Source organism: Pteropus vampyrus, unplaced genomic scaffold (genome assembly GCF_000151845.1).
Source record: "Pteropus vampyrus isolate Shadow unplaced genomic scaffold, Pvam_2.0 Scaffold4, whole genome shotgun sequence".
Classification (NCBI taxonomy): Eukaryota; Metazoa; Chordata; class Mammalia; order Chiroptera; family Pteropodidae; genus Pteropus; species Pteropus vampyrus.
The window spans coordinates 23,499,179-23,520,301 of NW_011888785.1; the positions used below are offsets into that span (position 1 = coordinate 23,499,179).

General features: G+C 32.1%; 1 protein-coding gene across 1 annotated transcript in view; it reads left to right on the forward strand.

The window, feature by feature from the left end:
- The window catches only part of PCLO (piccolo presynaptic cytomatrix protein), a 368,833-nt gene that overhangs the window by 265,450 nt on the left and 82,260 nt on the right, over positions 1-21,123 (forward strand). The window contains exons 11-12 of the mRNA XM_023533486.1: positions 19,507-19,615; positions 20,160-20,227. Of these exons, the coding sequence (XP_023389254.1) occupies positions 19,507-19,615; positions 20,160-20,227 (177 nt within the window). The remainder of the gene's footprint in view (positions 1-19,506; positions 19,616-20,159; positions 20,228-21,123) is intronic.

Sequence of the window (21,123 nt, forward strand, 5' to 3'; positions counted from 1 at the left end):
TTGCCTGTGCACCATTTATTGAATAGTGTGTCATAACTCCCACTGACCTATAATGCCCCATCAGTCCTATACTGATTTTTCATATACATGTGTGGCTCTTATGAATTCTTTCTTCTAGCCTACTGATCTCTTATGTCCATCCCTATATCAATATCACATCCTTTTAATTATATATTTATATTATCCTGACATGTGGTAAATGGATCTATCATATTGCTGTTCTTCAAAACCCTCTTGGGACAATTCAGTTTTTTTCCCCAAAGATTCTATTTCCAAATAAGGTCAGTTATAGGCAACTGGGGAGTTAGTACTTCAACATATCTTCTTAAAAATATATTTTTTCCAATTACGGTTGACATACAATATTCTATTGGTTTCAGGTATACAACACAGTGATTAGGTATTTACATAATTTAAAAAGTGATCACCCTGATAAATATTGTACCCATCTGATACCATATAGAGTATTACAATATTATTGATTATATTCCCTATGCTATACTCTACATCCCCATGACTATTTTGTAATTGCCAATGTGTACCACTTAATCTCCACCCCCTTCACCTATCCACCCCACCACATATGGCAATCATTAAAATGCTGTGCATCTATGAGCTTGTTTCTGTTCTTTTGTTTGTCCTGTTCTCTAGATTCCACATAATAGTAAAATCATATGACATTTGTCTTTCTCTGTCTAACTTACTCTACTCAGCACAATATGCTTTAGATCTATCCATGTTGTTGCAGATGGCAAGATTCGATTCTTTTTTTATGGCTGAATAATATTCCATTGTATATATGTACCACCTCTTCTTTATCCATTCATCCATTGATGAACATCTGAGCTTCCTCCATATCTTAGCTACTGTAAGTAATGCTGCAATGGACATATGGATGCACCTATCCCTTCAAAGTAGTATTTTGGATTCCTTCAGATAAATTCCCAGAAATGAGATTACTAGGTCCTTCTTTGTCTCTTGTTATAGCCTTTGTTTTAAAGTCTATTTTGTCTGATATAAGTATTGCTACCCCAGCTTTTTTTTTTATTTCTATGTTCATGAAATGTCTTTTTCTATCCCTTTCAGTATGTGTGTCGTTTGATCTGAAGTGAGTCTCATGTCCATAGCATAGGCCACACATTTGTTTTTCTTATCCATTTAGCCACTCTGTGTCTTTTGATTAGAGCATTTAATCCATTTATATTTAAAGCTATTATTGATAGATATGTATTAATTGCCATTTTGTATTCATATTTTGAATACAATTCTTATTCATCTTCTCTTCCCCCTCCTTCTCCTCCTCTTCTTTCTCCTCCTCTTCTTTCTCCTCCTCCTCCTCCTCCTCCTTCTTCTTCTCCCTTTAACATTTTTTGTAATACTGGTTTGGTGTTGATGAACTAACTCCTTTAGATTTTTATTGTTTGGGAAGCTCTTTTTCTTTTGATTCTTTGCTGGGTAGAGTTTTCTAGGTTGTAGGTCCTTGATTTTCATCACTGAAAATTTTGTGCCAATCCCTTCTAGCCTGCAAAGTTTCCGCTGAGAAGTCAGCTGACAGTCTTATGGAAACTCCCATGTAGGTAACTAACTACTTTTCTCTTACTGCTTTTAAGATTCTCTCTTTAACCTTTGGCATTTTAATGATGTGTCTTGGTATGGGCCTCTTTGGGTTCATCTTGTTTGGGACTCTCTATGCTTCGTGGGCTTTTATATCTACTTCCTTGTCAGGTAGGGAAGATTTCTGTCATTATTTCTTTAAAAAGGTTTCAATTCCTTACTCTCTCTGTTCTGCATCTGATGTGAATGTCATTAAGCTTGAAGTTGTTCCAGAGGCCCCTTAAACTATCCTCATTTTTTTTTTATTCTTTTTTCTTGTTGCTGTTCTGACTGGGTATTTTCTGCTACCTTATTTTACAAATCGCTGATTTGATTCTCTGCTTCATCTCATCTACTTTTGATTCCCTCTAATCTATTCTTTATTTTAGTTATTGAATTCTTCATTTCTGACCAGTTCTTTTTATGTTTCTATCTACATTTTTATTTTTCCTATATTTTTGTTGACGTTCTCTTGGAGACTATCGAGCATACTTATAACCAGAGTTTTGAAATATGCATCTGGTAGATTGCTTTTGATTAGTTATTTCTCTGGAGCTTTCATTTGAGACATGTTTTTTCCTCCTCATTATGGCTGCCTCCTTGTGTTTGTTTTTTGTGTATTACGTAGAGCATTCTTAGTAGAGTGGCCTTATGTAGGAGGTGTGAGGCCCAGTGGTATAGTCTCCCTGGTCACTTGAGCTGAGTGTCCAAGTTTGTCCCTTGAGTGGGTTGTATATGCCCTCCTCTTGTAGTTTAGCCTTCATTGCTATTTACACATCAATGGGCTGATTGGTTGTGAGGACTGGCTGTGACTACAGTGGAGGAGCTGTTGTGCAGGGTCTCACCTGAGGAGAGAATTTGCTTTAGTAGTGCTCTGGTACCTGCTCAGTCTGCCTTTTTAGTGTATCATTTGTGGTAGTGGTTGGTTAGTGCTTGGTGTGCTCTGAAGCTGGCCTCTGGGTGTGTGGTAATGGGAACTCTTTAGAGGGACTCTGTTGCAGGCCATTGCCTGTGCCCGCCTAGGACCACTTTCTATGCTACAAAGTGATGTGCAGGTGGTTGCCACTTGTGCTGAGTTCAGAGGTGCCTGGGTAGGGCTAAGCTGCAAACTGAGGTCAGCTGCTGCTAGTGCCAGGTTCAGGACTGTTTAGCAAGAGGTACTAAGCTAGCCCAGTCCAAATGCTGTTTGTTAGGAATTTGTGAACTTTTAAGAGATTTTAGGAAAGTCTGCAGCATGAGCCTAAACAGACTATTTATATGGAAAATCCACTGGAAGCTTCTTGGGTGGGTCCAACAGTTGGGTGGGGTGAGCTTTCAGGGCATCATTAAGGGGTGGAGAATGGTGTTAGCCAGGTTGATGGAGACTCAGGTATGGCGGCCACCTATGTCTGTACGCTGTATCTGACCACTGTCTTGACCGGAAATCTCTGGGACAGTTCTTGACCTTTACATATACATTCTAGAATTAGCTTGTCAGTTTTCAGGAAAGTCGCTGTTGAAATTTGTTGGTGATTATACTGAAGGTATAAATTAGTTTGGAAAGAAAAATATTTATTTTTGAAGACATGACTTATTGAGTCACGTCTATTTGAGTCTTCAATGGGTTCATAATACTGGACCTTTAGTTCTACCTAAATATTTAATTATTGTATTCTGAATCAATACAATAAACTTAGAATATTTGAAAGATTAACATATAGCAAATATTAAACTTATTAATAATCTTCTATCATTTTATATCAACTTACAAAATATTATAAATAAAATAAAATTTTGTTTAGGAAATTTAATGGGCCAAATCTAATCCTTTATGTATATTACATCAATTCTAAACTTTATTTAATCACTGGATGTTTTAAATTTATTCTCCAAATAATTTTTCCCAGTATTGTATGTTATAACATAATAATTGTGAAATATATTACTGACATGATACTTTAAAAATTTTTTTAATTTTTATAAGAGAACAGTAAATCCATAAGAGCTAAACATCTTTTAGCCAATGAACCCAAACCAATTATTTGTTTATGTTGATAGATTGTCCAGTTGGAAGTTAATTTAATAACATTTTGAAGATAATTTGTATCTATAGTATTATTTTTATTCACAATTAAATCAAGTTTCTAAAATTTCTGGATAGCCAGATAGTTTGGTGCTAAGATAGAAATATAAGATTTGAATATAGCTTCAAGAATCTTTTAAATGAATCAGTCGGAAAATAGATTAGGAGAGCAAAAAATTAAAGCCAATGATACCAGTGTTGCTGGTGGATTTAGCCAGAGTATATGGAAAGTTAACTTCTCCAAGCTTTTTAGGCCCATAAAGAAATGAGTTCATCTTTGTTTGTTCATATGCTGTTCTGTGAGGAAATGTACCTGTGTCATAAATTCTAATTCATGTATATTTTTAAATTTGTTGTGTCAACGTAGGTGATAATGGTTCATCTAGCTAGCTCTTCTTAAAGATGAACTGACAGGGTTTCTGGCAAGAAAACGCTGTTGGATTTATGGTTGAGAATCGGTGATTGGAGTGAAGGTGAAGTTAGCTGTTTTTGGAGCGGTGGTTTTGATTTTAGAAGTTAGCCTCTGAAACTCCCTGTCATGAAGAAGTCTATGGTAGAAGAGCTATTTCCAGTAGTACAATTAGAAGATACACTCCTGTGTAACTTAAGGAAGAATGTTCCTAGGCAAGAAAGTCTCTATTTCTGCTTATGCTTTTTTGGCATATGTTACAGATGACATGGCAGAGATCAAGGTTGGCGATCAAGAAAAACACCACACAGATGAGTGAGCTTCCTTGTTCTTGTTCCAGGGGGATTACCAGGTACGGATTGGTAATTAGCATGAGATTTCTCAAAATTCCTGAAAGCTGGTATGTCAGGTACACATCACACAAGATCATATTTTTTGTTGATATAGATTTTCTAATAAATATTTAGGGAACTATCTTCTGGGAAGAAAAATATAAATTTTGGTTACCTGGACTGGTAGGTTATTCTATATTATTTTTAGGATGCACAGTCATACTTACCTTGTCAGGATTTTAATGATTAACTATATTGTCAAGACAAAGTAAGATGTTTCTCTTCTTTATTGATTTATTTTAAAATTTATCAGAATAAAATTATGTTTGAGTCATAATTTTTCTGATAAGGACATCAAGAAAACTGAATAATTGCCCTATTTTACACACTTTGAGCATGTAGAATACTCCAAAATCTAATTTGATTGCTTTTATCAACGAGGATGACATATCTTGAAATATTTATAAATGTTCCAGTTATACTGCTTCTGTACTTAATTTCTGGATTGGTCTAATCAGTAAGACATAGACTAGGGTGCGATTCTTTTGAAGCAAGGATACTGAGCTCTCTCTATTTAATATCTGTACCAAATTTTCAAACTGCCAGTGCATTGGCATTTCATAGAGAGAGAGAAAATATTTTTAGAGTCAGACATATCAAGATTTAAATTCGGCTCTGTTACTTATTGCCTGCATAAGTTGTTTAACTTTTGGTATCTTGGTGTTCTCTGGAAATTGGGATAATAATAGTTTTTGCAAAATTGTTACCAGATTTAGAAATAATGTTTCAGAAACATGTAATATAGTGTTTGACATAATGTTTTACATAAACAGTGAAAAGACTGTGTTTACCTTCTCTTTGGAGATCTTCGATGGTAGAAAGAATATTTGCTATACTTAGCTTGAATTCTATATCCCATGGTCAGGTCTGAGTTCTGAGCTACAGGTACATAGAATCTCCCTAATGGAAAAAGTGCCAAATTTAGAATCAGAAGATGATGACTTAATGCCATTTTTGTGACTTTAGGCAAGTTTCTTATGTTCTCTCAGTCTCCTTTTATCTCATCTGCAATCAAGAGGTTTTAACCTATCTCACCTATCTCACAGAGTGAATGGAACTGATTCATTTTGTACGCTTGTTAACTATAAAGCGCTAGACTAGCTGTAGAAGCTACTTCATTAATAATAGATATTTTGATAGATGACAATTGATCTTATAAAATTCAGGCTTTCTGTAAGGGAATATTTGAACTGATAGGTATCTGCTATATTGGTATATTTTAAATATCAGACTTGAATAAATAAAATAGTATATATTATAATACTTGAAGAGATTAAGCCTTTTGTCATGTACCTCTATCACTCTAACTGTAATACCATAGTTTTGGCTAATCTTTTAAAAGTCTTCTAAAATTTTCTTCTTATCAACAATTTGTTAATCAATAAACTTCATGCTATAATTAAATCTATGGACATGCATACAATGAATATCTGTTTATGTAACTTTCATGGTCTGTTAGTCACTGAAAATACACCTTGTTAGTGAAAAGAATTGTGATATAAGTGTCAGACGTCTGGTCCCCTGTGTCTGGATTAATCTTTCTCATCAACTCCTTTTCTTTGTGACTTGACAAATCACAAAAGCTCACTGAGTTTCCAGTGTTAAATGTAGGGGATCCTCCACAAGACTCTTCTATAATGCATACTTATTAGACACTGTACCTACTAAAGAGTTGTGTAGAAGAGATTGAACTTTGAGAAGAAACATATAGGTAAAGAGTTAGAAGGGGAAGGTGAGCCACGATAGGTTGGTTATATTACATAACAAATTCAAGCACTAGAATCAAGAATGTGAGGCTAATTACATGGGATAAAGGAAGAAATGAAATCAGAATGGATGTCATTATTATGACAAGAATGAAACTTGTCTCGGGTCTCCATCACTTGTACTGGCCCCTTACCATGATTCAAGAAGTTCTATGAAATATGTGATGTTTTCAGTGTTCATCAGCATTTTAACATTTGTGATTTCTTGTGAGCTTTTGTCTTTGTAACAAATATTTACTTCTAAGTTTTTATTCATAATTTTATATTTTTATTCATAATTTTATGTATTTTTGTCTTAAAATTGTATGATTCATGCCTTACAAAACTTGCATTCATCCCTGCATTAGATGTTATTTCTTTTTGGGGAAAAAACATTAAGGTACTTACAGCAGAATTCTAGGAAGCTACTGGTATACAATAGCAATATGCCGAAAAGACAGATGGAGGTGATAAACAGGGAGTTCAGAGAAAAGACTGTTGGAATAAAGGTGAGAATATTAAGAATATTGGAAAAAATAAAGAATGCAAATAGATTAATTATTCACTAACTATTCTGTACCAGCATATCCTAGAATGGTATAGAATGATAGGATTGTGTCTTGCTTTTAAGGTATCTACAGCCTAGAAAGGCAAAGGACTTAAGGTGTTCGTTTTGGAGGAAAAATTAGATAAGGGTCTGAATGAATAAAGTATAAAATAAATCTGAAGAACTAGGGAAAGATACTTTTAAGGAAATAAAACCCTTTTCCTTACTGATTTTTTTTTTTTTTTGGTGTGGGAGCGATATATGTTTTCTTTTAGTTTCAGTGAGACAAATATAGAAATGCAGAATACATTGGTTGATTTTGCATGTATTAGAACAAGTACCATAACTAGTGGAGTCTACAGATATGCCTCCTCTCATCCCAAAGAATTCCAGGTAGCTTTCAGGTAATTTCTAAGAGCAGGCTGCAAGCTCCCCAGGGCAACAAACTGTGCAGGAGCTAAATCAGATCTTGCCAGACTTTTCATTTATTCCATTTGTTAATTTTTAAGATAGTTCAACATAGTGGCAGAGTACTACTAAGTTCCAGATATAGTGATGAGTACTGAAGCAGAAAGACTATTCTACAAAAATACAGATTTTCACTTCAACACTCAATAAATTTAGACTAAATTACACTGAGAGTATAGAAAAAAACATTTTTTAAAAAATTTTCTCTTAGGCTGTTTTATTTTCTTTTACTCTCTGCTCTTTCCTAGATCTTCATCACTGTCAGTTATGGCACTTGAGTTTGCTGAGTGCTATCACTGATCCATTTATTCCTTCTATAATTTTGTTTAAGTGCATGCTATATAAAGCAATCACTTGTGGCCCTATGGGGACATAGAGAAAGAAAGCATGGACCTTACATTCTAATAGGTGAGAAAGAAGATAACTGTTATTTATAAATATCACATATTAAATGGTAATATGTGCTATGGTGAAAAATATAACAAGGAGGGTGGACACAGTATGTAGGAGGGTGGGGTTACAATTTTAGATGGGGTGGTCAGGGAAAGCCTTACTGAGAAGGCAACAATTGAGTAAAGCCCCCAAGAGAGGAAGGAGTGAGCCAGAAGTTGTCTATATTGTGGGCAGAGGCCTACGATGAAAGGGGCAAAGGCCTAGAGCAAGAGCATGCCTGGTGTGTGCTAGGAACAATAAGAAAACAAGACCAGACCAGTGTGGCTGGAACTGAGTGAGCGTGTGAGAGAGAGAATAGCAGGAGTTTCAGTCAGAGAAGTAACACAGGTAGAATCTTGGTCATTATAAGAACTTCAGCTTTTTACTCATGAAATGGGAAGTCTTTAGGCTGACACAGCTGAATGATGTTTAAATAGGATCATTCTGGCTGCTAGAACAACAATAGTTTGAATGAGTAAAGGGTAGAAAGAAGGAGAGCAATTAGGAAGCTGTAGAGATAACCCAAGCATGAGATGTGGCTCTTCACATCAAGGTGGGAACAGGGGACATGGTGATAAATGATTATATGATATCCTATATATATACATATATATATACATAATCACATATATCCTATATATACACACATACGTATATATAAATATATACATATATATGCATATACATACATATGATATCCTCTACATAAATGTATATATATATACATATATGTATATAAATTATACAGTACAACATGTATGTTAAACAGTGGCTCAATGGAAATGACTTTAATATGTTCATAGAGAGTAAAACATGAAAGAGACTTATATTAACTTACATTAACTTGCTAAAAGGGGGAAAAAGACATACGCTCTCTCCAAATTGCAGAATGTTATTAAAATAACAATTGATTATTATAAACCTTTTCCTCTTATGTTTTATATTATCAAATGATTAAGCCCAAGTTTATTGTGACCTACCAGACCTTGCATAATGTACACAAACCCATTGAATTCATCTTTATTTATCCTCAGTTCCATTTCTTAGCTTCCCACCCACCAGCCCTACTGGGGTTCTCTAATCTGGTTTACCTTCTGTTTACCTCCTGTGATCATTTGTTCATGATGGTCCTACTCCTTAGTAGGAGAAATCATGTCAGAAATCATAACTGATCGATATTAGAAACAGAATCTAGTCTTGTTTTTGATACGCACTGACTAAATATTTGTGGACTTAATGTGGTTAGTTTTATCATAATTAAATACATTTGTTTATATTGATTATACACTTAAATCTAAGATATTAGCTATAAAAGCAGCCAAATTATATAATTAAATATTCCATATATCTTCAACATAAAAGAAGCCCTTAGTATGTCAATATTCCTGAACTTAAATGAGGAATCAGGAGACCTGGCATTTTGAACTACCACTATATGATTTCTAAAGTTGAGGCTTCACATATAAAAAAATTGGGGTAGTTACACTTACCCTACCTATCTTACTGGTTTTCTGTAATGATAAAATGAGAAAAAGTGTGCAAAATAACTTTGTAAAAAAAAGAAGCTCCTTATTGGTGCTATTAACACATGTGAAATGGGTCTAATTTTATTCCTTCTAATCAAAAGAACTTCATGTAATCAAATGGTATACATATAAAAGTCCTTTATAATTCATCTAGAACACACTGCCTTTTTTATGTTTATAATCATGTTTGCTTGTGAGATAGGAGAAATTATTTCTTTTTATGAATTTTAGAGAACTGAAGGGAAATGGTTCTATATCAGTTGACAGATATTGCTGTTAACTGTTTTCTTCTTAAACAATTCTGGTTTTTCAATGGAAAAATCAGCTATTATAGTATGTTGTGTATATTATTATAAATATATATGTACATGTATATGTGTGTATATATATATGTACATATAATTCTATTCACTAGAAGTGATTGAGAACTTTTTGAATGGAATTCTACCATCTAATGACATTTGTTATTTATTGAATATCTATCAAGCTAAAGTGAATTATTTGCTAATTCTCCTTTATGATTGTCACTTCTTATGAAGTAACAACACATAACTCATTTTATTTCTTCAAAGAAATTATTTCATAATGCATTTTATATCTTCTCTCAGAATGGTTATTTTTTATTTGAAGTGACATCTCTAGCTTATTTATATCTGTCATCAAATGATGAAAGAATTTATGCATTAAAATTTCACCCTTTTAATATTGGTTTTATTATTTATAATCATACAATGTCTTTGGCTCAAAAATAAGCAAAATATAAAAACTCAACTCTTTTATGCACAGCAGTTAACCATGTTATATATAATATTTCTAGTGATGAGCATTTGGGTTATGATGAAAACACCCTCCTTCTTTGTCAAAAAAAATTATTTTCTTATACTGTAGATGAATATATTTGAATTTTCCTTGTGCTCTCAAATTTTGATTGGGAGATTTTTTTTCATAGCTTTCCTTTCCATAAATATAATTTCTTTTTTGTCTGATTTTACTCATGATTTAAAGTTACAGCTCAGTTATCAAAGCAAAGTTCTGCACATTTTATCTATCAAGTAATCTTATGAAATGGAATTTATATGGTCTTTATATATGCTCAGTGCAGATTATTATGATGATGATGATAATTTTGTCTGATTCAGATAGCTTCTGTGTATATTAAGAAATAGTTTTCCTGGTATAAAATGATGACATTTTAGGTTAAAATTTATTATCTGAGAAGTGAAATTCATTTAAATAACATTAAAAAAAGGGAACAGTACAGATTACATGAATATCAAAAAGGTTAAGAACATAATTAAAGTTAAAATCCTTAATGATTCACTAGGGATACTCAAAGCAGAGAGGGCAACAGTTAACATTTTCCATGCATGGCTGTGTCATTTATCCCAGCTTCCTATGCCTATTCAATTAACTATGAATCTCTATACAATCATGAGAGCACTATTAGTCTGTTATTGGTAGCTGCTCATGATAGTCTTCAGATTTGATGGTGTTAATCTGTTAATATCACTTAATTAGAAAGTCAATAGAAAACATTTATTCTGGATATTTTAACAAAATAGATTGAGAAATTAAACTAAGAAAAGCTTAAAAATTTATGAATTACAATCTACTTTTAAGAGTATGATTACATTATATACCTATCATTGGATAATACCATGTTATATTACTTTCTTGGGAGCAATAAAATTTTTCTAATCTACCTATACCCCTTCTCCTGCCTCATTCATCATATTCTGTTTTAGTCTGTTTCAAATAACACATCTAGTTCTAAACACCACAAATGGTAGTCATAGAGTGACTTTGGCATCTATACCAATCCTTCCAGGAAATACTGGACTGGAATACTAGATTATTTTAGTGGTCATAGTGATTAGAAACAGAATCCTATCATGATAATCTTCCTCAAGTTCAGTCATAAATCATGGCTAATTATATTTCCCTTTTTACCTTAACTGTTTAAAAAGTTAAGGTAAAGTTAACAGTTTAAGAAGTTAAGGTAAAAATGAATTTGCAACTCAAGAAATACATTACTTTTTTTCTTGTTAATCAAATGTAATCAGTTCTGATCTCTCCTTCACATTCTGGTGAGAAATTGATTCACATTCATTATTTGATGTTTCCTGTCCCTTGAGCTTTAGGAACATTCCCAGTGAGGGCCTTACACATTCTAGAACACTGATAGTCGATCCCTTGTACATTGATCCACACCACTGAGAGAGCCACGTCTAAACCAGCACAGTTCTCGAAAGCAGCTGCCTCCGTTAACTGTGACCAGTGTTCCTGAGAGTAGTTCTGTGTAGGTTGAAAGCTACAAAATCTAGTGTGAACTTTTCTAATGGTACTATGCAGAAAGTTTTTTTTGAGGTAAGCCATTTTCCCTGAACCATATGAGCAAGCAGGGTGGTGCTCCCTACTATCTTTGCAACCTCCAACCACCATGTTTGGGGATATAGTCTTCCTAGAACTGACTCTTCACCTCCTATTCCTTTCATTCATCCTACATTCTTTTCTTTCTTTCTTTACTTTTTTTTAAAATGTAGTCAGTATTCTTAGCATGAGATCTAAAATCTTCACAGATTTTTAAGTGTACAATGCAATATTGTTATCTACAGGCACAATGTTGTTTATTGGATATCTAAAATTTATTTGTTTTGCATAACAAATTTTGTACAAGTTGATTAGAAACTATTTCCCCCTCCCTGGCAACCACCATTCTATTTTTCACTTCTGAGTTTAACTATTTAAGATACTTTATATAAATGGAATCATGCAATATTTGTCCTTCTATGACTGGATTATTTTACTTAGAAATATGTCCTCAGTGTTCATTCACTTGGTCTTATATTATTAGATTTCCTCTTTTTTAAAGGTTGAATAATACTTCATTGTATGTATAAATTTCATTTGCTTTTCTCTTTATCTGTCAATGGATATTTAGGTTATTTCCACATTTTGGCTGTTGTGTATAGCACTGCAATAAACAAGAGATAGTGCTACTATCTCTTCAAGTTCCTGATTTCAATTATTTTGGCTAAATACCCAGAAATGGAATTGCTACATCATGTGTTAATTCTATTTTTAATTTTTAGGAAACTTAGTAAAATTTTAGTAGTGGTTACATCATATTGCATTATAACCAACAGAGTGCAAGGGTTTCAGTTTCTGAATCTCCTGCTATATCTTTGTGGTTTTGGCTTGCATTTCCCTGATCATTAGTGACATTGAGCAATCCTTTCTTCATTATTTTTCTTTCTCAGCAAAAGTTCATCATAATCTTCTGTCAGTGTGCCTATAGAAATGTAATATTTGCTTCTTTCCCGGAAATGGAGTAGAGAAAGAGATGAGAAATCTGATCAATTTTTTTTCATTCCTAATTGTCATTGTTTATCCACAATAAAATAAAATATCTCACAACAACTTTCTGTTTGTTCAATACTGTCTTCAATTTTTGCAAGCCCAAGTCTTCAAATAATAATGTCATGTAGATAATTAATACAATTTCTCAATTATCTTTCCTTATAGTAATTAAAATAGCATTATAAATAACATATGTGTTCTTTGTGATAGGTTTTACATATCTGAACACTGATTATATGCAGGTGGTCTAATATGTAGGTTAACAGGCATAAGCTGAATGAGGTTTCCTACTTACTGGTACTAACGCTGGCCTCTGAGAGAGTTAGATGGAGTTTATATTTCTGCATTACCATTAAAGAACTGTGTGATGTTAGAAAAGTCATATTACCTCATGTTTCATTTTTCTAATATGTTGTATAAATGACTGAAACTAGAGTATCTACAAGAATCTTGCCTGATTTATGAGTCTATAAAATAGTTGTGATGTGTTTTTATAACATATCCCGTAATTTGATTTATTTAATCCTTCTTCAATGATCTATATATTATTGATCATTAATACTGCAAAGTATGATAATTGATTTTCTTTACAATTGTTTACTTTATGATTGAAGCTAAACCTATTTCAGATCTGTGAGTGTAGAAGTCATTAATTCTAAATACTTGAAATGTACTCAGACCTAGAAAGAAGTATGAATAAGCACAGACAGTTCAACTGTAGTCTTTGATAATTCTCAGATATTTTTTATATTCAGAATGTGAAGTGCTCGTTTCAGCAGCACATATATTAAAATGTGAGAATTTTTTAAATATGTAAATTAACTTTAAGAATTTATATATGCAAGTCATTCTTTGATGATTTATTTAATTGCTTGCTCTTCACAAAAGTATGAATGAAAGAAACACAGAAATTGAATTGATCAAGATTATACCCAAAATTAATGACAGTTTCAGATATAGAACTTAACTTTTTCTATTTAAAAATATATCGAAGTTGGATGATATTTCTCTAAAGAATGCTTGTCAATAGTCTGCCCAAGGATGGAAATAGAGTGTATTATCTGTTTCATTTCTTTTAGGCTTGAGTCTACTCTCTTTCTCTCTTTCTCTCTATATATATGTATATGAAATTCGGAAGAATATGCATTTGTAACATTTACATTAATTCTAATAGATTTAATTCTATTACCTTTATAAGATGAAGAGAGGAAATTGTGACATATCAAATATTTTTTAAATATATATTTTAATAGATTAAAATTTTGGTATTTTAAATTGAAAGCAACTTTGAGTTTAAATGGAGTTAGCAATAGATACTTTGTCTGCATGGCATGTAAATTTAAACCAAATTGAGATTTAAATTGCAGACTGAAAGTTCTAAGCCCTCAGTTCGTCAATCCAGGAACAAATGTAGCGATACTCAGAGAAGTTAAACTAGGCAGAGAGATGCCATAGGAGTCCTGGAGAGCCAAGACCAGCCAGAAGAACTTTAACTGCCACTGAGGACTGTGAGAGGAAATGTAAGGAATGCAAAAAAGGAAAAATAAGATGGCATGATTCCTATGCTTAAAAGTTTTAGTATATATGGCAAGAAAAGTTGTAGATAAAGATAATAATTTAAAACAATATGAAAATTTCAGGATTCTAAAATATTTGCTAAATTCCTCATATGAACCTACAGCTCAAAAATTGCATTTTCAATTGTTGTTTTTTATTCTGTCATGATCATAGTGTTCTCCACATTATAGAGTAGAAATAAACTAAAATAGTGATGTAGCAAATATAGTTACTCTTGAGGGAGCCAAGGATAATAAGTTAAGCAATTTGCTGAAGGTCACAACAGCTAGTAAATAACCACGCTAAATGTGAGCACAATTTGATTATGGAGAAGAGAATGTATCAGGAGTCAACTACCAGCAGCATGCTAGTTCATAAAACACACTTCTGATAGATAAAATATTTATCTTTTGAAAATAGTACATGTGGTCCTTATTGAAAGATGGGCGGATTTTAATTTTTAATGATAATTTCAGACACATACTTACACACCGTTGTATTTTTAAAAGCATTATTAGAATTACTGAGTAAAAATATTATAATATTTTATTATACTCTTTTTTAGCAATTCAGACTCCCATTTTCATTAAAATGAAATTTGGATTATCTTCTTTCCAGTGTATCTTGGGAGATAGTTTCCTGGTTATTGAAAATTGTGAGGTATTTTAAACCACTGACTTATTCAAGTAGATTAGGGAAACAGGATTCCCTACAAGTGTGTAAGGGAACCTATGGAGTAGGAACTGGAGGATGGGGAGGAGGAAAGCAGGTACAAGGAGACTGCTTCAATGAAAGTAGCTCTATTTTTACATATTTTGTATACCGAGGCTCTTTTTTAAGTTTTATTTGAACTATGTGTGAGTTTCAAGAATAAAAATAATGCTAATAATGACAATGACAAAAATGGTAATATGAGATTCGTTCTTCAACAAGATACTTTCCAACTTTAAGATTTTATACTTGTAGATGTTTCCTTGGGAAAATATATCTGGGTTTTGAATGTCTAATCGTAATTGAGGGCATCTCCTCTTTCCTTTAAATAAGCAGGACACTATTCAAATACTAATTTTTCCCTTTTACCAAAGAATCCTTCTTTCCATTTTTTTCCTTTTCCTTTTTTCCTTTCTTTCACTCTTTTTTCCCTTTCTTTCATGTGAATGTATAAATAGGTTAAAATTGTAAAATTTAAAAAAAATAATTAAAAAATAATAAAATCCATTCACCTATGTACATATTTTTCTTATATTGACACTACCTCCCTTGAAAATGAATGAGTAGTATAACTGATGTGTACAGGGTATTGGACCCTTGAAATTCAGTTGCAGAGTTTGTTTGCTATTTAGAAAGCCAGGGGAGATGACCGATTTAACTGAGGCTTTGCTGCTGCTGTTAGTTTATAAAGGATTTTTGAGAGTGGATGTCCAAATTTAGTAAGTTAATCTATAGTCATAGTTAATATCGGTGGAGAAAATGGCTAAAATAAGAAATTATAAATAATAAGTATTTCAATGAAGTTTTGTTTTGTTTTGTTTTGTTTACCCCAGCTGCATCAGACTCTCATTTCATAGCGTACCAGCCTCATTTGTTCATATAAGGTCCCCTCCTCTACATATGTGTATTTTTTTTTCTTTATTCATTTATTAGCTCATTCATTTCTTTTATCTCATTTTTTTCCCATACCCTCTTCTCTTGATGAACAACTGTTATAATTTATATGATGTCTATTATTTATTCTTAAAATGTATAATGTTAATATATGTGAATATCATTTCGATGTACATAATGTAATTGCCCTATAGATCAGATCTGTTTCTCACTTGTTTTTACTTGCCAAATGATTTTAAGATGGATTAATCTTTTGGTGTTAACATCTGGTAGGGTCTGTTTCCTGCACTCTGTGGAATGTTTCCATTGTGAGCATTCACTGTACTCTCTTTGTCCATTTCTCCCAATATTGCCCACTTTCCACAAACAGATACTCAAAAGAAGATTTCTGGGTCATAGTGTGTGCAAGCAGTTAATTTAACAATGTTCTGTCACATTGCCTCCAGAGTACTTGCACTTATCTGCATTTCCATTAAAATAATTACATTTATAAATTGTAAATAAGCAGTTTTACTTTTCATGCTGACAGTATTCTCACATCATAGAGTGGGGATAAAGCTAAACAACCATCTTGGGAGTATAATCTCCCTTGAAGTCAAGGTCCCCTAATCCCACATCCTGGTCTACGCACTATAGTATCTGGCTTTCAGACTTTTTGCAATATGATGAGAGTTAAGTAATACATCATTGTTGTTTTAATTTGTACTTTCTAATCACTGAGTCTGGGCTTTTCTTTATATACTAACACTCTGAATTTCTTTCTCTGTCAGTCATCTTTCTTTGACTAAATGCCAAGGTATTTCTGGGCTTTTGTTCTAGTAAAAAATCATGTTTATTAATTTCTATGACAGCATAAAATATTAGCATGTAACAGCACAAAGGTGGTGATCATTACAAAGAGGATGAATGAATTGTGTATTGCCTACCACATACTAGGTGTTGAAAAAAATGTCTGTGGAATAAATAAAGTCATGAGCTTTTGTGTGATATGTTAGGATATACAGTAATCCTTAAGACTTTGACTCAACTCAATAATTTTAATCCATAGACTTTTTGAAGTAATGGTAAATATTAAACAAAGAAATAACATACATGAAATTTTGTATTATAAAGATAAGAATAGCTTGTGCCAGTTTGAGAAGCAGACAAAATTAAGTAGTCCCAGAAATAATAAAAACACATTTGAGAATGTTTCGCATTGATTTTTTAGGGTTAAAAAAATCACCTGGTTATTGTCTCTCTTATTTTTTTGTTTTTTAATAATTTATTAAGTATAAGATTTTGAGCAGCAAGTTCTATTATCACTGTTACACATTCAGCAAAAATTCAGATTATCTTATTGTTGGTTTTCCTATTACAAGCTATTATAATAAGCACTTTCTAGGGATATAGTTGCAGAATCATCTATATAATCTCAAACTTGAACAATTGGTTAATATATGTTGATATAATTTAAATATAAAGAAATTATAAATGTTTGCTCATAATGCCAAATAATAAATTTAACCATTTATGTGTACACTATCTTCCAGGAATTATTTCTAAAACAAAGTCAGAATAAAAAGTTATCTGAAGTTCGAATATAATTACATTCAAATTAATTAAATGATAAAATACCATTTTAGTGAACTTCCATGTAGTATGATCATTTTCAACAAATTTTTGCATGCATTTTAAAATAATCTATAAAATTTTATAATTAATATATTTTTTAAAATACTGTATTTAAAATCACATGATAGTTAATTCTCACCACTACTGAAACCATCTTATGAATTCATAAAGAGTGATTTGCATATTCACTTGGTTATTTTACTGTGGTTCTTATAGGATTTGTAGGAAATTGGGTGATGGAAAGGGGATATGTTATCAAAAGATTATGTTCAAGTAATCACATGCCCTATAGTATCTGATACTCACCATTGGAACCAAGAATAAAAGGATAAAAGGACTGGCAAAATATTTCAAACTACATTACTGCACCAATTCTGCTAGTGAAGGGACACAGCAGATCATGTAGGTCATGTCTCAGATAAATATCTAGGTAAGACCCTAGTTATCTGTATATATTTTTTTCAGCAATGTTATTAATGATTCTAAATAGTTTTTCTTTTTTTATGAATAGAAGCATTTTTCATTTCACTGGATAATTATATTTTGGAAATCTGTCCCTTTATTTTAAATGTGAAAAATGAACAGATAAATCCAACAGAAGCCTTGTAAAGATTATGTAGCTATTACTTTTCATAGAATTTGCTCTTGCAAGAAAGTGACAATGCAATTTCTGATTTATAACACCATTAATTTGTTTCCATCCAAAAGTATCTATTCATAAATGTACTCTTTCTCCTGACTAAAAGAAAAAAGTGTGTTTTTCAGTGTGCTTTTCTTTCAGTGCCAAGTTTTTTTGGTGGTGTTACCACTGTTTTTTATGTAATTTTCTCATTTTATGTGTACAACAGCCTGGGATTGTTGAAATAAACCTAAGGGCCATCTGAAGATAAAGTTTTCTTGGAGTAAGTTATAGAAAAGTCTTTCTTGTTTGTGTTATTGTGGGTATTTTTATGGACTTCTTTTGCCATTTCATTATAGTAAAAACATTTCCCTTGTTTGCAACTGGTAATATATTTTTTAATGTATATCAAAATCATTAAAACTTTTAAAGAATCAATCATGCCATGGTGAGAATTTCACATTGAAACCAATGTTGAGCAATAGCGATTTTCACATAGCCATGTATGAAGCTCATTGAAAACCAATTGTTCAACAAGTATTTCTTTTACTTAATTATAGCCTCGTATGAATATAGATATTTTTCTTAGGTAAAGCTGATAGCATTCACAAATATTTGGGCACTATAACTTTGAATGGTTTCATCTAATTTATATCCATAGCCACATAATGAGGACCATCTGATATGTGCCAAATAGTTGTCCCTAAATTATTTTGAAAGCTCGTAGAAAACAGATTAAAGAAACTAAATGTAAAATGTTGAAGTATTAGTTGTTACTACTTTTTTTGTATGAAAATTATCTTTCTAGGTAGAGAAGAAACATGAAATGTCCTGTAACCAGTCTCACAACATAATTTACAGGACCTAGTGCAAAATGAAAATGTGGGGCTCTTTGTTCAAAGATTGTTAAGAATTTCAAGATAGCAACAACAAAGCATAAAACCAAGCATAGGACCCTTTTAAGCACAGGGCCTCGTAGTACTGCACAGGCCACCTATGAAGCTGCCCTCTCTGTAACGTTCCTGCTTCTACTCAGGATTGTCTTGTATTCAGTAAGGAAAAGACATGGTGTGAAAACTTGTTTTATTTGAGCAAAGTTCAAGCTAACAGTTTTTTAAGGTGAACTTCACAACAAAATCTTAAAGACATTTTTCTACCACTCCCATTCCACCACAGGATATGGAAATTTATACTCTTCTAGTTGCTGTTCCCCATGGGAAATTTCTGTTGGGAGTTATAATTTTTTATCCTACAAAAAATTTGTCTAAACAATATATGTTCAATAATGTTTTCTTTATAGCAGTGTGAACAAAATGCATGTGTTTGATAATATTTAATAGATGTTCAAAAGTAACATTTTGCATATTGTATTATATACATTTTATGCGTTAAGGTAAGTTGATATAATCAAACTACATATGGTTTCGGTATTAATGTTCCAGAGAACTTTGAACTGATATTCTCTGCAATGGTGTGCTAAGTTGGTTTTTCAATGCAAAAAATTATTTCTATGCCCTATGGACCCAGACTAGAAATAGCGCACATTTTTTATTTTATACCTGAATTTGTCTTTTTAGGGATGCAAGTATTGGAATGGAATGGGATTCCTTTAACTTCTAAAACATATGAAGAAGTGCAGAGTATCATTAGTCAACAAAGTGGGGAAGCAGAAATATGTGTAAGACTGTGAGTTTTTCCCCATCTTTTTGTTTCCATTTTTTGGCTATTCATGGCTCTTTTAATTTAAAATTGTTAAGGTGGAACCTTTGCCAGTCAGCAAGATTTTTCGTAATTAAAAAATAAAGTGAATACAAGTTATAGATTTCTTGTGTTCAGAGTCAAAGGCTAAAGCATAGAAAGAATCCAGCTAATTTTGTTTCTGATTAATTGATATTAGCGCTCCCTTTTCATGCTTTGATTGAAACATGCTTCATTTAAATGAAAGCCTAAACCCATTTAGATTTCATGAATGTGTATAGTATTTCAAAATAAACTTACATTTAATCTATAAAGATTTCACCTTAAATAATCATTTTTATCAGCTGACTTTTAACAGCATTGCAAATATATATTTGGTTAGAAGGGTTAGCATGCTTTGAAATTGCTTTATATCATTAACCACTTCTCATTTACCTACTGAAAAAAAAATATTCAGGGTAGTTGGGGAAAAGGGTCTTTTTGTCTCAGGCTTCCTCAATTTCTTTCTTACTTTTTTTGTTTTAATTTTTAGGGACCTCAATATGCTCTCTGATTCTGAAAATTCCCAGCACCTGGAGCTTCATGAGCCAACAAAAGCCGGTAGGTGAAAGCAATCTGCTTTCAACTGTGAGTAAAGATGTAGGTATAGAACTGCAGATGCTCGTTTGCTTACAATGGCATTATGACCCAATAAACCCATCATAAATTAAAAATATAGTGAGTCAAAAATGCATTTAATACACCTAACCTACCCAACAGCATAACTTAGCCTAGCCTACCTCAAATGTTCTCAAAACACTTGCATTAGCCTACGGTTGGGCAAAATCATCTAACACAAAGCCTATTTTACAAAATAGTGTTAAAGAGCTCATGTAATTCGTTATGCATATTACTTTCCTACAATCAGAAAGTTGAAAAATTATAAATTGAACTATCTTAAGTTAGGGACCGTCTGTAGTTAACAGAGGAAAATGTAGCCGTAGATGAAGATACAGATAGAAACATAGGTATAGGCAAAAATGAAGTTATAGACTGATAGATATTTACATATTTATGTAATCATAAACAAAATGAAAAACATTGTAACTACTTTTTTAGCTTTCTGTGGAAACACATATTTGCCTGTTAGACCTATTGAAAAAAATTAAATGAAATTCTCGCTGTGCGAGTTCACATTTTTAATTCTTTAAAAGTAAATTCATCCTATCAAAGTAATCCATAGAACCATTTATTTTTATCTTACATAAGTTTTAGATAATACTTGATTCTTTTTACCATAAATGATTTTGGAAAACTTATTCCTGAACCTTTTGATTGCCTTTTATAACAAATAAAAATCAGCATGTAGTTTCATAAATAAATAATGAGGAGATTTAACTTTCGTAGATAACATATATAGTCTACAAATTTAAATCAATTGTGAGATTTAAAATATCACTTATTTCATTGTTTTATAAAGGTATATTGAGCACTTCCTACAGCAACACTAAACAGAC